Source organism: Elgaria multicarinata, chromosome 16, assembly GCF_023053635.1.
Source record: "Elgaria multicarinata webbii isolate HBS135686 ecotype San Diego chromosome 16, rElgMul1.1.pri, whole genome shotgun sequence".
NCBI lineage: Eukaryota > Metazoa > Chordata > Lepidosauria > Squamata > Anguidae > Elgaria > Elgaria multicarinata.
Window position 1 is genome coordinate 4,870,866 of NC_086186.1, and position 21,211 is coordinate 4,892,076.

The 21,211-nt window shown below is 43.1% G+C and overlaps 1 protein-coding gene across 2 annotated transcripts in view; it reads left to right on the plus strand.

Annotated features, from left to right (window-relative positions):
* The window catches only part of TJP1 (tight junction protein 1), a 263,490-nt gene that overhangs the window by 55,947 nt on the left and 186,332 nt on the right, over positions 1–21,211 (plus strand). For both annotated transcript variants that reach the window (XM_063142593.1, XM_063142594.1), the window contains one exon: positions 1,402–1,534. In XM_063142593.1, the coding sequence (XP_062998663.1) occupies positions 1,402–1,534 (133 nt within the window). The remainder of the gene's footprint in view (positions 1–1,401; positions 1,535–21,211) is intronic.

Below are 21,211 nucleotides of genomic sequence, written 5' to 3' on the forward strand. Positions count from 1 at the left end.
TTGCCTACAGTATAATTAATATGGCTTTTCCTATTGGTCCTGCTGCAGCCAGAAGGTTAGCATGAATAAATACGGAGTAATTTGCCCCTTTATAAATAAGCCCTGATGTAGGCAAGAGGAGATGAAGATAAAAATATCAAATGCTGAATTAACTTCACTCAGGGTGGCATTAAATTATTATTTGGCCAAAAGGAGGGAGCATTGATTTCTTCGGAGAGGCAGTAAATCTTGACTTTCTGTACTCAAATGTTTGTGGATAAATGCCTGGCCAAAATGCTCCAGTGTTTGGTGGAATTTCATACTGGTTTGGCGAGTCGCCTACATATTTCTTGCAGGCTCCTTACATCATATTTTATTTTGATTTTAGTATTTAGTCATATTTTGATACTCCACCATGGGAGTATTTCTGGAGCACATTATATTACCCTATTTCTTCAATTCTAAGACGCACTTCCCCCCCCCCATTTCTCTAAAAATGGGGTGCGTCTTAGAATCGCGGGTGGTTTTTTTAGGTGTTTTTTTTTCCTGTTGTTGGTACTGAAATTAGTGTGCATCTTACAATCGATGGCATCTTGCAATCGAAGAAATACAGTACTCTTTTAAATCAAATACATAAATTAATTAAGGATTCAGATGAGGGTTGGATGGATGCAGAGAGTGCACAGGGGCTCCTGAATCTTCCTTGATTGCGTGTGTGGGGATGTCTTTCCCAGTGGCCTCTGGTGAACCCATGAGAAGTTCTGCATGCGTAGATCTATCGTTGGCAGTAGGCTCAGAAATGGGGCATAGCACGGTGTAGGCAACTTTGAATCCAGTGGATCCAAGGCACTTTCATTCTGGGCTGGGGCCCTCATTTACACCACCTTGAGCTGTTGTAGGAAATTCCCCTCTTGTTGGTTGCCAAGGGAAAGATTTTTTTTCCTTTCCTTTTTTTTTAAAAAGCTCTGCTGGAAATTGAGAAGGAAAATACTGCTGCCCCCGCCTCCGGCCCCTCCTTGGCTAGCATGAGCAAGTAACACTTGGACATTACTCCACTCTGCCCCACTTACCATTGTTCTGCCCATTAGAATGGGTTGCAGAGAGAGCACAGAAGTGTTATGATTGCACCTCAATTCTCTTCTTTGCTTCCTTGTGGCATTTATATACTCTCCTCTGTGTTATCACAATCTAAAATTCAACCAATGCAAAACAGCCGAGGAAGGGAAGGGAGACAGAAGCAAGGGGAAAGAGGGCTAAAAAAATTTCTGTATTTCTTTTAGTGACATGTACTAAGGCTTGATTACTGCAAGGAATGGGATGGGGATGAAGAATTTCGCCCTATGTAGTAGTCATAACAGGGGGGTTGGGCTTTCTGCCTTTCAGCAACACACTCCCTAAAATGCGGCTCTTTCTCTTTGACAGGGTAACGCCATCTTCTGAAACTTCCAATGGTTCTAATTGTAGCATAAGCCAAGGAAAGCCTTCTTTAAGAAGAATCAAAGGGAGAATACATAGGAGCAAAAGCCTCGATAGCCTTGATTTCAGTGAGTTCAATGTAAGTACAAGATTCGTTCTGCTTTCCCTGCCTCTTTGTATTCATGCATACCATGTATCTCTTTGTCTCTGTCTTTATCGATATGGTGAATTCCAATGGCTTGGTGTACTGCAAACCTTTGTGAGGGCATTAGTGTGGATCTCTGTTGTTTTTGTACAGAGGCCTAGTTGAGGTGCTGAAACAGTTCCTGGACTGCACCACCTTCAAATTGTAGGAGGTGTGGGAGTTGTGTGACTGAATGCTCCCCATGGGAGAAATAAATAACTGCACAGAGAAAATTGGAATGTCAGAGAAAATACTAGGTCTAGATCCCTGATATCTAGTTTTCTGCTTGCAGGGAGTTCTTCACTTTGTGAAGATGCAGCTTCATTCATTTTTGAGCAGACTTTAAATTCTGAAATCTTGGGACCAGCATGCTGGATTAGATAAATCTTTGGTCTGATCGAGAAGGGCTCTTCTTATGGTCTAGGGCAGGTTCCCAGAATTTCTACCAAGTCTGGCCAATCCAGAGGCTTTATAGTGCCTTCCAATTGCATTGGCTGATGTTGCACATTGCAATTCCCTTTCCTGCCAGAAGAGGGCAGTGAGCCCACACTGTGGAGGGCAGATCCACTTGGTCCCAACCAAAGGCCTTAACAGTCTTCATTAACGTTCGGGCGTAGTTTTCCCCAACCTAGTGACCTCCAGATGTGTTAGACTCTATCTCCTCCTTCCCAACCATCATGCTGGCTAGGGGATGCTGGGAGTTGAAGTCCATTACATCTGGAGGACACCAAGTTGAGGAAGGCAGTTCTGGAGACTTCAGTGAGTGTGAACCATGGTATCAAATATGTCGCTGGCTGCAAGTCCTGTGATTGCAACAGCACTACTGGCCCATATTCCTTATGACCCTGTTCATATCTTACTTATGTTCACATGTTATATGCATACCCAGGGACAGTTGGGACTGTGATCCAGCTCTCAGTTACCAATAGGAGGTCCAGCAGTAATTTCAGCCACAACCTTTCCATGCACACATCCCCATCAGCAGCAAAGTATCCACCTAGATGAGATGACAGAGATCAATGATTGGGTCTCCTGTCTCTTTGATTTTTGGTAGAAAAAAAAAGGCAGCTGGTGTGTATGTATAGGAGAGGGTATACAACATTGGTTCTTGTGGCTGGCAGTCAGCATGAAGCCTCTTGATTTGCTAGGCATGGTATAAATAGTCAGGAGCTGGCCTTCTGCTCTTGCTGAGAGCTTGCTGCAGTTCATGCTCCCGTTCTGCCTCCAACCCCTGACGGAGGGACCCTGGGCATCTTCACTCTGCCCTCCAGGTATAGGTGTAAGTCAGGGGTAGGCAACCTGGAGCCCTCCAGAAGTTTTGGACTATAACTCCCAAAATCCCTGAGCTTTTGCAATATGGGATGGGGTTTATAGGAATTGTAGTCCAACGTATCTGGAGGGCACCAGGTTGCCAACCCCAGGTGCAAGTACTGCCCTGAGAGTGGGAAAGCATTTCCCTAATGGGACAAAGAACAGCTGGGGGGAGGCAATTTTCATTGGGAAAACTAGTGCATCTCCGAGAGTAAGGCAAGAGAAAACAAGAGCAGCTAAACGTCAAACTACACATTATTTGTGGCAAAAAGCAACTCCAGGGGATGGTATTTGGCAAGGAAGCAGCATGGGATAAAGGTTTAACCACTTTATCCCAACTATGAACCAGAGCATCAGGGCTGCTTTTTGTTAAGAAAGTGATACAGCAAGTCCTGTGCATGCTATATATTTTTTAAAAAGCAATTAACGTAACTTAATCATCAATCTGAGTGGAAGATTGCGTGTAAAGATGGTAAAAAAACTGGAATCCTGATCAACAAAAGGCTTGAGATATATCTTATAGAAGACTTCAATGTTTTTAAAGAATCACTTAAATATGGAGGAAAATGCAGGCATTCGAACTGATTTTCATTTCTCTTGAGACAATTTTTACTCCTCCTTTGTGATGTAAAAGGCTTCCTTTTTTAAACAGGGAGGAAGCCCCGCCCTCATGAGATGGCAGAGAGTCCCATTGGCATGCAATGAAAAGACAAGGAAAGTTGCAGATGTGATTCAGACTCCAACTCTTGTCCCAAGGGAATTGCATCTCTATTAAAAAAAGATCTCTTTGTGACACATAAGAAAAGGGGTATTGAATCCTGGGGCTTGCAATGCCTTAAAACCAGATGGTGGTCCCAGCCCTTTCCCCTCTGACCACTGATTCTTTGGTGTTTCCCAGCTTTTGTGCCATCCCAACCCCCTTTTAGAAGAGAGGCTGAAATACCTCTCCTAAGGCTTAATTACTGGCAGTAAGAGCTCTAAGCTCAAGCAGGCCGGTATTTGGGGCCCTGACCCTTTTGCCTTCGGCCCGCCCAATTCTGAAATCTGGCTCCTGAGAGTCTCCCTGCTCTGGGGATCCATCTCTCCACCCAATCAGTCCCTCCTCCCCAACCATTCATGGCTATCATCTCCTGGACAGTCTCCAGGACTGGCTATTCCCAGCGACCTGAGGATAGCACATTTGTGTTACTTGCTGGCTGCTTGGGGATAATTTGGGCAAGATTGGGGGTGGGGTTAGCAGAACCTCCCCCACTTCAAGGCCTGAGCATACGGCACTACACACACCCTGGCAGTGTGTGCTGGTGCGAGGCGGTGCATAAGATGCAAATAGTTATATGATATTGGAGTGTACTTTCCTGTGTTACCCATTTGGCCGGCAAAATATGTTCTGTCTGTCTGTCTTGGGAACTGGGTCTTGTGTCTTTATGGGCCTATGCTGAGTTTTGAAATTCTGCTTTTTTGGGGGGTGAAATGTTGTGCAGCACCAAAATCATGCAGAATTTCTGATAATGCGAACTTGTGCTTGTTTGGGATGAAGAACTTGAGGATGGATTTACATCTTACGAAAGCTGAGACCAAATCGCTCTGATTCCCAGCTGCACCCATGTGTATCATGCATGCCTTTGCAAATACTTGCTTTTCATGAGCTTCTCTGACAAAATATTTTTGATACTCTAGAGTGTCCCTCGTTCCCTCATGTGTAAGGGATCTGATTTTATAGAGGAGGACGCTGAGCGCTTCAATAATACTTGCAAAACCCCTATTTATCCAGGATTAATGTTCTCATGAGATTTTCTCTAAGGGGTTCTTCTTTGCTTCTTTGGCACAAAGGACTCAAAAACACAGCTTCATAGCTGTATCCTCATCGGCTGTCCTTCTGTCTGTATTTCGCTGTTGGAGCAAGGGGTGAGCAGGGAATGAAAGGGTGGGAGTTAGTAAGTGTGATGCACGGTACATCAAAATAGCTACCTGTGCCAACAACTTTATGTAATACAACGATCGGCTTGAACAAATGTATTTGACATCATGGGCGCTTGTGTGTGTGTTTGCTTTGAGTTTATGTATTGGGTAATCATTGGATCGTTTCTAATTTCTGGCTGAACTTCAAAGCTGTGTAGCTAAGCTCTGTGTTGTGAAGGGCTTTTGTAAGGCAATGACATTCCTGTTTTACTGTCCAATGTAGTTAAGGTTGGACCAGTGTGTAGCTAACATATTTTCTTGATGGAGGACCAAAACCTTTTAAAAGTTCCTTTTAGCTAAAATCTTATTTGCTTGATATCTCTGGGTGTCATTTGCTTGAGGAATGTGGATTTCACTGTTTGTTTCGTTTTGGAGAGTAGAGGGGTGCTGGAATTAAGACTTTATCATTAATCTCTAAAATGGGAAAATGTACCACACGGAGTGACCCCGTAGAATTGTCAAATATATAAACATTTATTACAGGATGGTCACTTTTCAAATGTATCTTTTAGCAAGAGGACAAAAACCCTCTTGGCTTCAGAATCAGTATGAGACAAGCAGAGTGAATTAAGAGAGCACACGTGTTTAATAGATTAAACATTGCAGCCAGACTAGAGATCCCCATTGTAACAAGAGAGGGGGACTTTGGAGGCTGTTCAGCTGCTAGCTAGAGCTTCCTTCCTCAACCTGGTGCCCTCCAGATGTTTTAGACCACATTCCCACAATTCCCAGCCAACATTGGCCATGATCGGTGGGAATTTCGAGATCTGCAGTCCAACACATCTGGAGGGCATCAGGTTAAGAAAGGCTGAGCTAGAGCATTGGCCCTTAACATTCTCTGAAATTTTATTTGAGGAACAGGAGGCCTTCCACGGGGATAGAAGCACAGGAACATAGGAAGCTGCCTTGTGAAATCAGGCTGATGGTTTATCTGTCTGTCTGCTTAATTCATCTGTAAACTGCTCTTCAGTCCAAGCGTTTGCAAAAAATGAATAAAGTAGCAATACAATGAATACAAAATGAAGCACAAGCAATTAACAATGAAGGCCAGCAGCAACAAAAAAAGCAACACATTAAAAAGCTGTAAAAAGCCTGGTAGGACAAACAAGGTGTTATATTTATTCATCCAGCCTGTATCGTCTCCTCTGACTGTCAGCAACCATCCAGGGTCACAGGTAGAGAAGGGGATTTCCTATCAGCTGCTACTTGATTCTTTTAGCTGGAGATACTGGGAATTGAATGTGGGGTCTTCGGCAGGCAAAGCAGGTGCTCTGCCCCTTTGTTACGGCCATTGCCTTTCTGCCTTCCCTTGAACATTGCACGTGGTCAACTTTTAATGTCTGCTTTCTCTGGGATCTGCCCCAGCTCCTGATTCTCTCTATTTGCTTGAGCAAGGATGAGGAACATGTGGTCCTCTAGATGTTGTCAGCCAGCATGACCAGTTTTCAGGGGTGATGGGAGTTGTAGAGTTGTAGTCCAGCAATATCTGGAGAGCCACATGTTCCCCTCTCCTGTGCTTGAGGGTAGTTCTGTGCTGGCTGAAGCTTCTTGCTTTCATCCTTCCTGGTGGTTGCTCTCTGCCATAGACCTTTCCTGCCACTTAATGAGCTTCTAGCCCAGGCAGAACAGGAAGCAAACTAGCTGTGTAAAAATTATTCACAGCGTTGTGTGTCCTTCAAGCCCAGCAACTTCCGTTGCATTGAAGACACCCATTTGTAAACTCCCAGCTTCTTCCACCACTACTGCTGTTAGGACTTACTGACAATGGTCATGTAGTTCATCTTACCAGGTGCATCTTTTTGCCTCCAATACTTTAGCAGATGCATTTATAAACTCAAAACCAAGGAAAAATAGTTAAGGGTTAAAGAAGCTTGATTATCCTTAAAGGTTTAAAAGAAATATTCTCACTTAAAAGAATCTGCAGGTTTTAATTAACTGCAGGTTTTAATTAGAGATATTTGGTACTTTGCTTTTAATTAGGATTCAGTGGTACATTCTAAGGGGCTAAAAATATTATTTTATCGCTAGAAAGAGACTTTTACCTTGGCAATTGTACGTACAATGAATGATAAACCTGCCTGACTTATTTCCAGCACCATCTGCCTCTGATTATGCTTATGAATCTGATTTAATTAAGGGCTTTGGTCTCTTTCAGTGGACTTCTACTCCAATTTGCTTTACTGCTTGTGAAATAACAGAAACGAGACTTTGCAAAGATGGAGGAGAGGAAGCCATGGTAAACTTTATGTTTCCACAGGGCTCTTCATCAGGAAATGGGAGCTCTCAGAGTTAGCAAATGGCCTGATGTCCCCCAACCCCATCTTTTTCATTCAATTATGTAGATATTTGAAAAATGAACAGCCTGGTACATTCAGGGACAGCAGTGGGGTTTGAGCTCCAGGAACTAGATTATAGTCTTGTCTTGCCTTTTCCAACTGCACTGCTATTTTCCTTCTCAGCAAGCGCTCACAGGGAAACGACTTTGGTTAGTAACTTGCATCACTATGTACTGTTATCCACTCCAAACTTCCCCACGCTGTGAGAGCTTCCAGGGGGAGTGCCACTGGGTTTAGTTTGCTTTGAATGAAAGAACACTGGAGTCTTAATGGTGCCTTTGTACTATTTTTGTTCTTTACAAGTGCACAAGCAGAGCATCAGGCAAAGGAAAATGATTCCCCTGGCAGCAATCACTACTACAGATCGTAGTTTGCTGCTTATGGTCCAGCTCAAAACTCTTGATCTCTGTGTTTGTTTCTGCCAGCCCCGAGCAATGTGGGGAGGACACTAGTAACAGGTATGGGCCCATCACCCAATGTTGTTCCTGAAGTCCCAGGGATGATAAACGAGGGTCCAGGGTCAGCGTTCTGAGTGGTACCCTGAGGCAGATGCCTCCATTAGCAGATGCCTCCACTCCATTCCACCAGGCTGTACAGAGAGAGATGAGAGAGGAAGCTGGGACATTCCACCAGCCTTCCTGAAAAACTACTTAATGGAGGCAATGGATGGATGTTGTCTCAGCAAAGAGTTGAAGCCTTATGAATGCTGGCAAGGTTTGTCTTGCTGTTAGCCAAACTTCCCTGGAGATGCTGGCCCTGCTCCTTAAAGGGGCCATATCTGGGTCTGTACCTGCTGGCATCTACGAGGTGAAGGAGATGAAGATGCTACTGAGAAGTTGTCCTCAGACCCCAAGGGAGATGGAAAGGCCATGTCTTCTATCTTTATTAACTTCTCATTCAAATCTTCCTCAGGGCAGTGGAGGGTGCCAAGTTCAGAGTTCATGACACTTGAGGTGTCATCTCCTCCCATATGAATTTGACCTTCCTTTAAGGTTAGCTGAGGCGGCCCTCTTGTGCAGCCCACAGTCTTCTAAGTCAAGGTTTGTGGCAAAACGCAAGAATGACTTTTTGGCAGCAGCACCCCATATGTGGATGGGGCTTATTGTTATATTTTTGTTGTTTTATTGTTGATGTTGTTTGTTGTAGATGTTAGCCACTTTGGAATTTCTCTATTGGTGGGGAAAATGTATTCATCCTCTTCTAATAGGAGGGGATAGAAATACACACAGACCATTAAAGGTCTACTACCCAATTAATCAAAGCAGTTTTTAGTCAGCTAAAGCACTTTTTGAAACAATTAATTTCAGACATAATCCTATGCATGCTGACGTTGTAAGACTTTTTCTATCTAAATATGGATAGGATTTCACCCTTAACTGATTAACCTTGCAGCCCAAATGAATAAGTCTGAAGACGTTTGTTCACTTGAAATGCACTCTATATCCATGCAAAATAATATTTTTCTATAGTTGCCAGTTGTTTCAGGTAAATCCTGTACCCCTGTGGTGTACGCAAAACTTTGGGAGAATTGCAGGAGTCTCTTTCTGTGCAACCATTGCGATTTTAATTAAGAAGCTAAAGAGCAAGGCTGTTTTTCTAGACTGTTGCCCAGATGATGAAAGAGCTCCTGCCTTTCTCATTTTGCCACTTGTGCTAATTGTAGTGCTGCAGTTCGGAGCTGAGGAACTTTCACCCAGGATGCTCTTTTGCATGGATTATGCTTTGTTGCTTCTAGTGTTACGGATTTCACTCACTCTCCATTATGTAGAGGGATGTTTCTGGGACTTGCATTTTAAAGCCTTGCTTCTTTTCAACTCTTCCCGAACACATGTGACAACAATCTTGTATGTCAGTGTCTCATCTCTAAGTAGGAAGTTATTTAAATGTAAGGATGTGCTCTGAAAAATCGCCTCCTTTGAAATGCATGATTCCAAACCCATGGGTGCTGCTGCAGCTGCTGTAATTAAAATCAACCGTGAAAAAATCAAATAAAACATGCAGCAGACCGCACCGCTTATCTCGTCCATTGCATAATGGGCTGCTGAACTGGGGAATATCTTTATTGAAGAAGATGGCTCCATGGCAGTCTTTATTTTATTATAAATTTCTAGCCAAGTTTTATCCATTCTTCTAAATCCTGAAATGGGAGAAGTTTGGAGTCTCTTGACTGCCGTTCAATAAGATGCACTTTTTAAGGGGAAACATTTGTCATTTTCTATATTTCAAAAACAAAAACTGTATCTACGTATAGCGAACTCTAATTATATTGTGTATTGTAAACAGATAAACAAACAAAACAGTACATGAGTGTAAATAGAAACTTGATTTTTAAACACCGCATTAACATGCACAAGGCAAATGGCATTTAATAATTTCCAGCAATTATTTTTGATCTTTTCTCTGTAAGTAGAAAGGAGAACTCAGTGCCCCAGATGAAGCAGTCAAAATGCTCTTAATTTGATGGTATTTGTGGAAGTGTGTGCATTATACATCTCTTTCAATGAACAAGACCTTCTGCAATAACCCATTCATGCTTTGCAATATTATCATAATGCGGTGCAGTGGGAGGACATTTGGTTTAAATGAAATCATTTAGTCGAATATGATTTCACTAATATTTTTCACCTTGATTTATTTTAATAGGGGTGGATTCCTTTTTTATAATATAAACAAAGGTTTTAAACTACAACGGAACATTTTAGCTGTTTAATATCAGTTAAGATTAAATATTTGAATTTGCTAAAAAGGCATCACCTTAATCAGATAAGGGATTTCTATTATTATTATTTTAAAAGAGAGAATTATTTTAAATATATGTACTTATGAAAATTGCAGGTGCCCAGTATTGTTTCAGAAGAGGCTGACATTGAATGGCATTGCCACTGTAAGGGGGTGTACGTTCTTCTTGCAAAAGTATTGTTTGAGTCATATGCTGATTTCTTCAGATTTATCAAAACCACTTGCTAGCCACCTCTTCACATACATGCTGATGGTGCAGTACAAAAGAACAATAAAAAGTGACAGCATTTGGAAGCATATGATGGTGTGTGTGCTTTTAATGGAAATTGTGTTTAGCTATTTTATATTTCATATGTTTAAAATAATTCTGTCGTAAATTGCTTTAAAGAGAAAGGTGAATAAGAAATTCTATTATTATTATTATTAATAATAATAATAATAATATACCCAACAGTAAAACATGTACTCCGCAGATGTGCTACTGACCCCACTGCATAAGATACAAACCCAATCTGGTCTTACTGAATGTAAATTTTGCAGTCTGTAAGGACAAATCTGCCTGGAGGAGGAAACTATAAATAACAACAACAACAACATATTTATTTATTTATTTATTATTATTAATAATAATAATAATAATAATAATAATAATAATAATAATATTACCCGCCTCTCCCTCTGGATCAAGGCGGGGAACAACACTAAATGATGATTAACCATGATCACTAAATGGAGCCTCCACATTCAGGGGCAGTGTGACACTCAGCAGTTGCTGGAGAGCAAAAGGGAGAGTATTGTGTTCATGGCATGTATGTGAGCTTCCTTGAGGTATCTAGTTGGATGGATTTCAGTTGCTGAGGTCTGAGTATGCCAAAAAGTTTCTTAGACAAGTGTAGCCTACCACATGTGTACTTTATTCCATTGACTTATTACATCAGCTTTCTCCAACTGGGTGTCCTCCAGATGTGTTAGACTACATCTCCCATAATCCCATAGCCAGCCATGGGATCACTGGAGTTGTAGTCCAACACATTTGGAAGGTACCAGCTTGGGGAAAGCTGCATTACATTACATCGAACAGGGAAGAGGCAGCCTCGGCCGTGCAACCACGGCTTACAGCCAACAGGTATACTGCAGCGTGCAGCATTCAACCCAGCATGGATCAGGTGATCTGAGGAGTCATAGAATCATAGAATCATAGAATAGCAGAGTTGGAAGGGGCCTACAAGGCCATCGAGTCCAACCCCCTGCTCAATGCAGGAATCCACCCTAAAGCATCCCTGACAGATGGTTGTCCAGCTGCCTCTTGAATGCCTCTAGTGTGGGAGAGCCCACAACCTCCCTAGGTAGCTGATTCCACCGTTGCACTGCTCTAACAGTCAGGAAGTTTTTCCTGATGTCCAGCCGGAATCTGGCTTCCTTTAACTTGAGCCCGTTATTCCGTGTCCTGCACTCTGGGAGGATCGAGAAGAGATCCTGGCCCTCCTCTGTGTGACAACCTTTTAAGTATTTGAAGAGTGCTATCATGTCTCCCCTCAATCTTCTCTTCTCCAGGCTAAACATGCCCAGTTCTTTCAGTCTCTCTTCATAGGGCTTTGTTTCTAGACCTCTGATCATCCTCGTTGCCCTCTTCTGAACACGCTCCAGCTTGTCTGCATCCTTCTTGAATTGTGGAGCCCAGAACTGGACGCAATACTCTAGATGAGGCCTAACCAGGGCCGAATAGAGAGGAACCAGTACCTCACGTGATTTGGAAGCTATACTTCTATTAATGCAGCCCAAAATAGCATTTGCCTTTCTTGCAGCCATATCGCACTGTTGGCTCATATTCAGCTTGTGATCTACAACAATTCCAAGATCTTTCTCATTTGTAGTATTGCTGAGCCAAGTGTCCCCCATCTTGTAACTGTGCATTTGGTTTCTATTCCCTAAATGTAGAACTTGGCATTTATCCCTATTAAATTTCATTCTGTTGTTTTCAGCCCAGCACTCCAGCCTATCAAGATCACTTTGAAGTTTGTTTCTGTCTTCCAGGGTATTAGCTATCCCACCCAATTTGGTGTCATCTGCAAATTTGATCAGCGTTCCCTGCACCTCCTCGTCCAAATCATTAATAAAAATGTTGAAGAGCACTGGGCCCAGGACTGAGCCCTGCGGCACCCCACTCGTTGCCTCTCCCCAGTTTGAGAAGGTTCCATTGATAAGTACTCTTTGAGTCCGATTCTGTAGCCAACTGTGGATCCACCTAATAGTTGTTCCATCTAGCCCACTTTTAGCTAGTTTGTTAATCAGAATGTCATGTGGTACTTTGTCAAAAGCTTTGCTGAAGTCAAGATATATGACATCCACAGCATTCCCACAGTCCACAAGGGAGGTTATCCTATCAAAAAATGAGATCAAATTAGTCTGACAGGATTTGTTCCTGACAAATCCATGTTGGCTTCTAGTAATCACTGCATTGATTTCAAGGTGTTTACAGATTGACTTCTTTATAATCTGCTCCAGAATTTTCCCAGGGATGGATGTCAGGCTGACTGGTCTGTAGTTCCCAGGTTCCTCCTTTTTGCCCTTTTTGAAGATAGGGACAACGTTAGCCCTCCTCCAGTCGTCCGGCACCTCACCCGTCTTCCATGATTTTGCAAAGATAATAGACAAAAGTTCTGAGAGTTCTTCCGCTAGCTCCTTCATTACTCTTGGATGCAGTTCATCGGGCCCTGGGGATTTGAACTCATTCAAGGAAATTAGGTGTTCTTTGACCATTTGTTTATCAATCTCAAACTGCAATCCTGCCCCCTCAACTTCTGCTTCACTTTTTCCAGGGGGGTCATAGATCCGCTTTTGGGAGAAGACCGAGGCAAAGTAGGAATTGAGCACTTCAGCCTTTTGTTTGTCGTCTGTTATCAATTTGCCATCCTCATTAAGCAGTTGAACCACCATTTCTTTCCTCTGTCTTTTACTACTCACGTATCTGAAGAAAGCCTTTTTATTGCTTTTAGCATCCCTCGCTAATCTCAGCTCATTCACAGCTTTAGCCTTCCTGACGCCATTTCGGCACTTCTGCGCCACTTGTCTGTACTCTTCTTTTGTAGCCTGGCCTTCCTTCCACTTCCTATATGTATCCCTTTTTGTTTTCAGTTCATCAATAAGCTTTTTGTGGAACCACATTGGTTTCCTCTGTTGTCTTCTATCTTTTCTCCTTGTTGGAATTGTTTGTAACTGTGCCTTTAAAATTTCATTTTTTAGATACTCCCACCCATCCTGCACTCCTTTTCTTTTTAGGCTCCCTTGCCACGGGACCTTACTTATTATAGTTCTGAGTTTATTAAAATCAGCTTTCCTAAAATCCAGAGTACGTGTATGGCTACGCTCGACTTTTGTCTCCTTCATAATCAAGAATTCAAGTATGACGTGGTCACTTTCCCCCAGAGTTCCTGTAACTGCCACTTTATCCACTAAGTCATCCCTATTGGTCAATAACAAGTCAAGGATTGCCGACCCTCTAGTTCCTTCCACCACTTTCTGTAGGAGAAAGTTATCACCCATACATGTCAGGAATTTCTTGGAAGGGCCGCTTTTGGCAGTAATGGTCTCCCAACAGATATCAGGGTAATTGAAGTCCCCCATCACTACTACATCACACTTCCTTGAAACACTGGCAATTTGTTTCTCAAAAGTTTCGTCCTCGTCTTCTCCTTGATTGGGTGGTCGGTAGTAGACTCCGATTATCATATTCTTTTTATTCCTAGCCCCATTTATTTTAATCCAGACGCTCTCGACGGGGCTCCCAATCTCATCCGCCTGTATTTCTGTGCAGGGATAGGTATTTTTAACATATAGTGCAACTCCACCTCCCTTTCTATTTCTTCTGTTCTTTTTGAACAAGTTATATCCTTCAATTGCTATATTCCAGTCATGGGAGTCATCCCACCAAGTTTCAGTTATACCTATCAAGTCGTATTTGCCTTCATGTAATAAGAGTTCAAGTTCATTCTGTTTGTTTCCCATGCTCTGGGCATTAGTATATAGACATCGAAGACCATGTGTTTTATAGTCTGGCTTTGTTCCTACCTTGTTGCAGACACTATTTTGGGACTCTGTTGGAGCTGTTCTCTGTACTGTGGTGCATTGGCCTTCATCCATTGTTGCCTCAAAATTTACGTCTCCCACCCCCGCAAGATTCAGTTTAAAGCCCTCCTGATGAAGTTCTTCATGCTGTGGCCGAACTCATTCTTTCCAGCCCTTGTGAGGTGCAACCCATCCCTTGCCAGCAGTCCATGTTCCAAGTAGCGTAGCCCGTGGTCCCAGAATCCAAAACTCTCACAACGGCACCACCTTCGAAGCCAGTCGTTCATCCGGAGTATTTTTCTTTCCCTTTCTAATCCTCTTCCAAGAACCGGGAGGATGGATGAGAAAACTACCTGGGCCCCAAAGTTCTTCAGTTTCCTTCCCAGAACTTCAAAGTCTGAAATGATTTCTTCGTAGCTCTGCTTGGCGACATCATTTGTTCCCACATGGATGAGAAGAAAGGGGTATGTGTCCGTGGGCTTTATGAGCTTCGGTAACCCTTCAGTCACATCTCTAATCTGTGCTCCAGGGAGACAGCACACCTGGCGAGTCCATGGGTCTTCACGACATACTTGGGTTTCAATCCCACGCAGCAGGGAGTCTCCCACAACGACTACTCTTCGCTTCTTCTTGGTTGACCTACCTTCTGTCTCTTGGTCACTGTTGCATGGTGCCTCTTGTACTTCTTCCTCTGCAAACTGTCCTTCAGTCTCATTCTCCAGAAGCTGAAAGCGGTTGCTTAACTGCAGTGGCTCCACCGGTGCAGAACGCCCTCTAATTCCTCGTCTAACTGTCACTCTTTTCCAGGGAGTTTCCTCTTCATTGGCTTTCCTCCCCTCAGCATACTCCACTTCTGCTTCAGCTGGCTGTTGTTCTTCAATCTCATGTGCTTCTTGTTGCTGTTGCAGTTCCACCGTTCGGTCTAAGAACTCCTCGACTTCTCTTATTCCTTGGAGGGTGGACACTCGCTGCTCAAGTCCTCTCACTTTTTCTTCCAAAAGTGCCACCAGCTTGCACTTGTTGCAGGTATACGCCATGTTGAGCTCAATAAGGTCCCTTCTGGCGCTATATAATGACTAACTGGCCTGATTCCTGAGTAACGTTGCTTGAACTGCCTGAAATTCCCATGAACCATCAGTCTGGCTCCCGGCTACTAGCCCTGACAATGAGTCGCAAGTTCTGTAGGCCTTGGATAGTTGCTGGAGTAGGTTTTCTTAACATTTCCTACTCTATCTCAATTTACTCATTGCTAATTTTCATGCGGTTCTTAATTCAGAGAATCTGCGCATCCAAACCTGGTATATCCCACTGCACCAACTGCTTCATTCAGTTCAAGCTTACTCTCTTCAAAGCTGCTCTTGAGAAAATTACACAGTCAACTTGAGCTTTACTCCTTCTTATAGTGCTCATCTTCAGAAATCTTACCAGTAATACTTCTCAATTTAAACCTATTACTGTCAGTTAATTCTTAGCATCTTCCCTCCATTTAACATGATCCCATTGACTCCTTGCTAACTCTGAATTTTAAAAGAAGAGGCAACGTATGGGTGCTTTCAATGTGAGAAGGAGCCCTCCCTAGCTGGCTTACGGTGTCTGAAGCCCATGAAGGATTGGGAAGGTTGGAGATAAAAGGGCAGCACTTGTATCCAGAAGTTAGCAGTGATGTAGCAGAGCCAGAGCTAACAGGGATGCAGCACTGGGAGTTTTTTATTAGCACGGATGCTGATGTCATCTTCCGTCCCCTTCAGTCTGCCCTGTTTCCTCTGAGCTTAGCAGCAGTCCTCACAGTAGTTGCAGGGGAAATGAAATTTCTCAACGACATTATATTGTTCCCTGTTGTAATGCAAAGTATTTTGACATGGCTTGGTACTAAATGGGCAATTCGTTCTCTTTAGCTTTGCCAAAGACCTGGCTCCTGGTGGAGATAAAACTGTTAGAACAGGTTTGTTGATATGGATCAACAAAGCTGCCTGCATCTTTGCACTCTCCATGAGGCTATGGGGAATATCCTCATGATGGGGATGGAATTTATCACTGCATCACTGCACATCAGGGAACAATAGAATACAATGAGGAGTGTTAGGACCTGCCAGCTTGCTCAGCAAGATGGGATCCCATCTCAGGACCATGACTGTAAGTACAGTCAGGAAGGGTGGGGAAGCGAAATTGTGAATACATAACCCATTCTTCACCATCTTGGTGCTTCCAGATGCTTTGGCTTACAACTCCCATCAGCTCAAGTGGACATAATCATGGGTCAGGGAAGATGGGAGTTGTAGGCCAAAACATCTGGAGGGAATTGTGGTGGAGAAGCTGAAAGCCCTCACTTACTGCTGGACTCCACAGATGCAACGATCTCCATAGACCTACACTAGTTACCTTCTGGACAGCTCCTTTCCTGCTCTACAGTGGGCCTCTTGACATAGCTGGACAGCTCCCTGGCCTGACGCAGGAGGCTGGAAGAACTGGACAAGAAGTGAGGAATAAGATCCAGGTTCCCAGAAGGAGGGTGATTAAGGTAGCTGGGAAACTAACAGGATCTTCTGAAGGAACAAAGTACTTAGGAGTGCTAGCCAAGGGGCAAGGAATGTTGAGACTGAGGGCCACGTCAATATTATTTATTTCATTTATTTATTAAAAGCCTAGAACAGCCTTCCCCAGCCTTATTCCCTCCAGATGTCTTGGGCTTTAATTCCCAGCATGCCTGACCATTGGCCATACTGGTTGGGTCTGATGTCCACAATATTTGGAGGGCACCAAGTTGGAGAAAGCTGGCCTCTACTCAAGGCATCCTGTAGCAGAGACACATGGAGGTATGATCCCAAGAGGGTCAACGTAGGAAGCTTCTTCATATTGAGTCAGACCATTGGTCCATCTAGCTCAATATTGTCAACACTGAGTGCCACTAAAGGCTTTCCAGAATTTCAGGCAGGATTCTTTCCTCGCCCTGCCTGGAGATGCCAGGGATCGAACCTGGGGCCTTCTGCTTGCAAAGCATATGAGCATGCAAACTAGACATCAGGCATGTAGTGTGTGTGTGTGTGTTGTTGTTGTTGTTGTTGAGTCAAAAGAGCTGACAGGTGGAAGACGGTAAGGCTTTTTCCTTACATAGCTATAAAAATGTCATCTTGGGATGACATATTTTGGTATTGTTAAAAATGAGGCATTAACATGTATGTAGGTTGTTCAAAGGGCTTAAAATTAAGTGGTCTGCAAAACCAGATTATTTAAAACAAACAATGGAGTGGAAATATTCCTGCTTCTATTTGTTTAAGTGACATATCTGCTCTCTTCTGCTTGCTCTCTCAAGCTCATGTATAAAGATCAATAAATCAAATTACAGTTTTCATGACCAGGCTGCTAAAAATACGACTTAATCTCTTTTATGTTGAGCCAGAATGCTGATTCATACATTACTTGGAATAATATGGCAAATGTTATTTAAAAGAATAGGGCGTTATCAGACTCGCCTGGCGTAGCACAGAAAGTGCTTATCCGTAATACTGTGCTGCACCGTGGATAAATCTCCTTTAAATTTTTCTAGGCTTTATTGTATTTTATTGATCCTTTACCAAATTTGCTTGCTTCATGTAAAATGCCTTATTTCACAGGTAAATTGTGTGGCTTCAGAATATAAATCATAACATGTTATAAACTCACCCCTACCGCTTTTAGAGATGTGGAATCCTGGCCGGGGTGGCTGGCTGGCTGTGGAGACATAAAAATGTATTTTCTGGATGGTTTGATCACATCCCCGTATTTTTTCCAGTTCCTTGGAAGAGAAAATTGTTTCATCCAAATGTTTCTGGTAGGGCTGCAACCTTTAGGCTGCAATCCTATGCAAACTTAGCTGGGAGTATAAATCACTGAAATAAGCCAAGTTTCCTTCCAAATAAACATGTATATAGCGATACTGTAAGTCAGGCTTGGGCAGGCTTCAAGTTTGCGTGCTCTACTTTGTTTTATTTTTACACAAACCCTGATATCCACCAACCAGAGCCTGGTGCAAGAAACAGGCACTTTGAACTAAAGTATCTGGACCTCAGGATCCAGATGTTTCACATGTAATTCATGGGTTGTTAGGGTTAGGTGAATCAGTAGTTGTCATGATAGAAGGGGGGTTCCTACATAACAGGCTAGTACATCAGCATATCATGGAACTATATTCAACTGTAGAAGGAAAAAAACCACACAGACACACAAAAAGCCAGCTACTTACAATGTAAGTGTAACATTACAAGTAGTCACTGCAGCTTATTGTGTCATTCAAGGGTGTCTCACATAACCCAAAAACAGCCCATGGGTTTGCATGACACAACAAGCCATATTCAAAATGGTGGACAGCATGCTCCACAACCCACTGGGCTTAAATATGCTGACCCAACATTTCCCCAAACAGCATAAGACCATCAGCTCAAGATTTCATTCATTCATTATTACATTTCTGTACCACCTAATATCTGAAGCTCTCTGGGTAGTTTACAAAGATTTTCCAGGAGTTTCTTTTCCCAGCGGCAGGGAGAAACATTCTATTTCAGACTCAGCAAACCAGTTCTAGCAGTTTTCCATTTCCATCGGGAGCTAGGCTTTGGGAAAGCTAATGGATCTTCAATACCCATTCAAGACCAAGCCACCCCAGGGAAACATATATTGTTACTTGGAAAATTCTCTCCCTGCCACACTCCCAGCTACTATGACAATTGCAGCTAAGCTCAGAGGAAGCAGTTAAGTCTGAAGGGGTGGCAGATGATCCTTGGTAATCAAAAAGTCCCAGCGCATCAACCCTGCGAGATCTGGTTCCGCTACATGCTGAATAAAATATTCTGCAGTGGAGCAATTTTTAACAATTAAAAACAAGCTAACAAAGCTCCCTTTATCTAGGCTGCAAGCTTCAAGTAACTGAATATCAGGGATATCCTACTGGTTCCACAAGGCCTGCTCCAAAATATATGGTTTTGGGATCTCTGGCTTATGAGCTTAGACAAGAAAGCCAGTGCATCCCCACCCACCCCGACTCTATGAGGCTTTCAGAAAACAAAAAACAAAAAAATAATTAGTTTTTTTTAATGAAGATTACAATGTCACAGACATTGCCATGCCATGTTCAGACATCATTATTAATGCTATCTTGATGCTTTTAAAATGGCTTTCCTTTAAATCCTTTAATACTGCAAATGGGATTAGTTTGGGCTTTATTTATTTATTTAGGGTGCCCAAAGCATTTACAGGAAATCTGCTGAGGCTGGGCTTCTTGAGCAACTGACGGTTTTTCACTTATTCAGCGCCTTATCTTGCCCTCCTGAAGAGAGGCCTCAGCAACGACAGCCAACAGTGCTCCCAAGTTATGCCAGCTGGCTTTGGCTAAAGTGACATCGACCAGGAGCCAACAGAAATATGGTCACCCACATCTCTCCGAGTGACTCTTGTACATCAGGAGCTAATGCCAACTGCAAAACCGATGCATACTGAAATAAGTCAAGGTTGTGTTCCTAATTAGGCTCTCTCCTTCCTCCTGTGGAGAGTGGCATGAGTAGAACAATTATGAAGAGAGATGCGTAGCATCTTTTAAATGGGGTGGAGATGGTTTGGGTACACTTTTTTTTATGCTGAAAGCACACCCGTGTTCTTATGCCCTAGAGTGACCTCTGAAAGCAGTTCTTCGCGTTTCTGGCATGTTGGGGAAAAGCCAAGTTTGATGGATGTCTTTTGGCTAATGTAGGGGATAACACCAAGAGACCTCCTCAGCACACACCCCTTCTCAAATCCCTGAAGCTATTTTGGTTTGGAAAGATGACGAGTGGCTTTAACAAACGATAAAAGTTGGACAATACAGAGAGCTGATCCAGTGTGGAATGTGCAAAGTAAATTATGAAATTAGGTTTACGCAGTGAATCAAGAAGGTGCTGTAGCCAAAATTAAGCACATTACAGCTAACTTTTCCCAGGGATTAGTGAAGATGCTGTTGACCTTGTAGCTCCATCACTTTGCCACATTGCTTGACCCACACACCCTGCCACCTTTATCCATGCCCCTTCTTTGAAGAAATATATATTAAACAATATTATATAATCAGAAACAGTACCTCTAAGCATGTACAAAGTGTCTTTCCCTCAACACTGATTGGCTGAAGCCTCTCTCCACATACTTAGAACTATATGGTGTGGCTCCCATATAACCCTCCTGGCATCTCTTCTTTTAAAATTAAGCAATGCCCCCTCATAGCAGCTGGCGTGGTTCTGAACCCACCACCCTGTGGTGGAGAACTCTGATAAGGTTGAGGCCCAGGTTGTTTCCCCATGAGAAGAACTATCGGTAGTTTATTCAGGGCCCTCCTGGCTGGAGGATGCAGCCCAGCCACCACCATCAGGCTCAGAAGAGAAGTCCCCTGCACCTCCATCTCGCCAACCTTGCAGGCCAGACAGAGAGCCGATTTCCATTCCTTGGTCCCTGTATGTGCTGGAGCTGGCAGCTGAGTCCTCCTCCATGGTCTCATCCAGTTTTGGTTCCAGTCGCTTTCTGAACAGGAGGACATGACAGTGTGACTGATTTCCCACAGTGAGCGGAGAGATGTCTTCAGAGTAACACATCTGTCTTTATCTGGGCCATTTCCTGCTCTTCCCATTGTGTGTTATAGTACAACAACTAGAAGGGGGAAAGCTACCCTAAGATTATGTTTGCAAGCCAAATGGAACATATATTTAAAGAGATTTTGAAACTTTAAAAAAAAGAAGCCTGCTGTATAACAACGCCTGTGTTGTTGTTTCTAATAAGACATTTGTCTTTGATTTCTCCCTGGTTTTGGCAACTTGTTTGGCTGGAAATAGCATGTCAGCGATCGAAAGAGCAAGTTGGACTAGACAGCAACCTCTCCAGTAATCATGCTGTGGCTGCTATCAAAGAAAAACAAAAGACAGAAGGTGCGGTAGACAGAGATAGCAGTTACTGAGTCTGTGCATTCGGAATGGGGTCATCTTTCCTCTTGATTTCTTTCCTATGCACTGTTAGCCTTATTGTGTGCTAATATGCGTAACTGGAAAGATTAAATCAGTGAATTATCAAATTGTTCCTCCTGCCTTGCCTCCTACATTTCCACCAGTTTCCAAAGGATGATCAAGTCGGCAGAATTTGCAGGCTTCCTCTGCAGTATGGAATATTTGGCTTTGGAATAAAGCCATGACAGCCTGCTATCCTGTAGTATTTCCCAGACTTACCACTAAGGGCA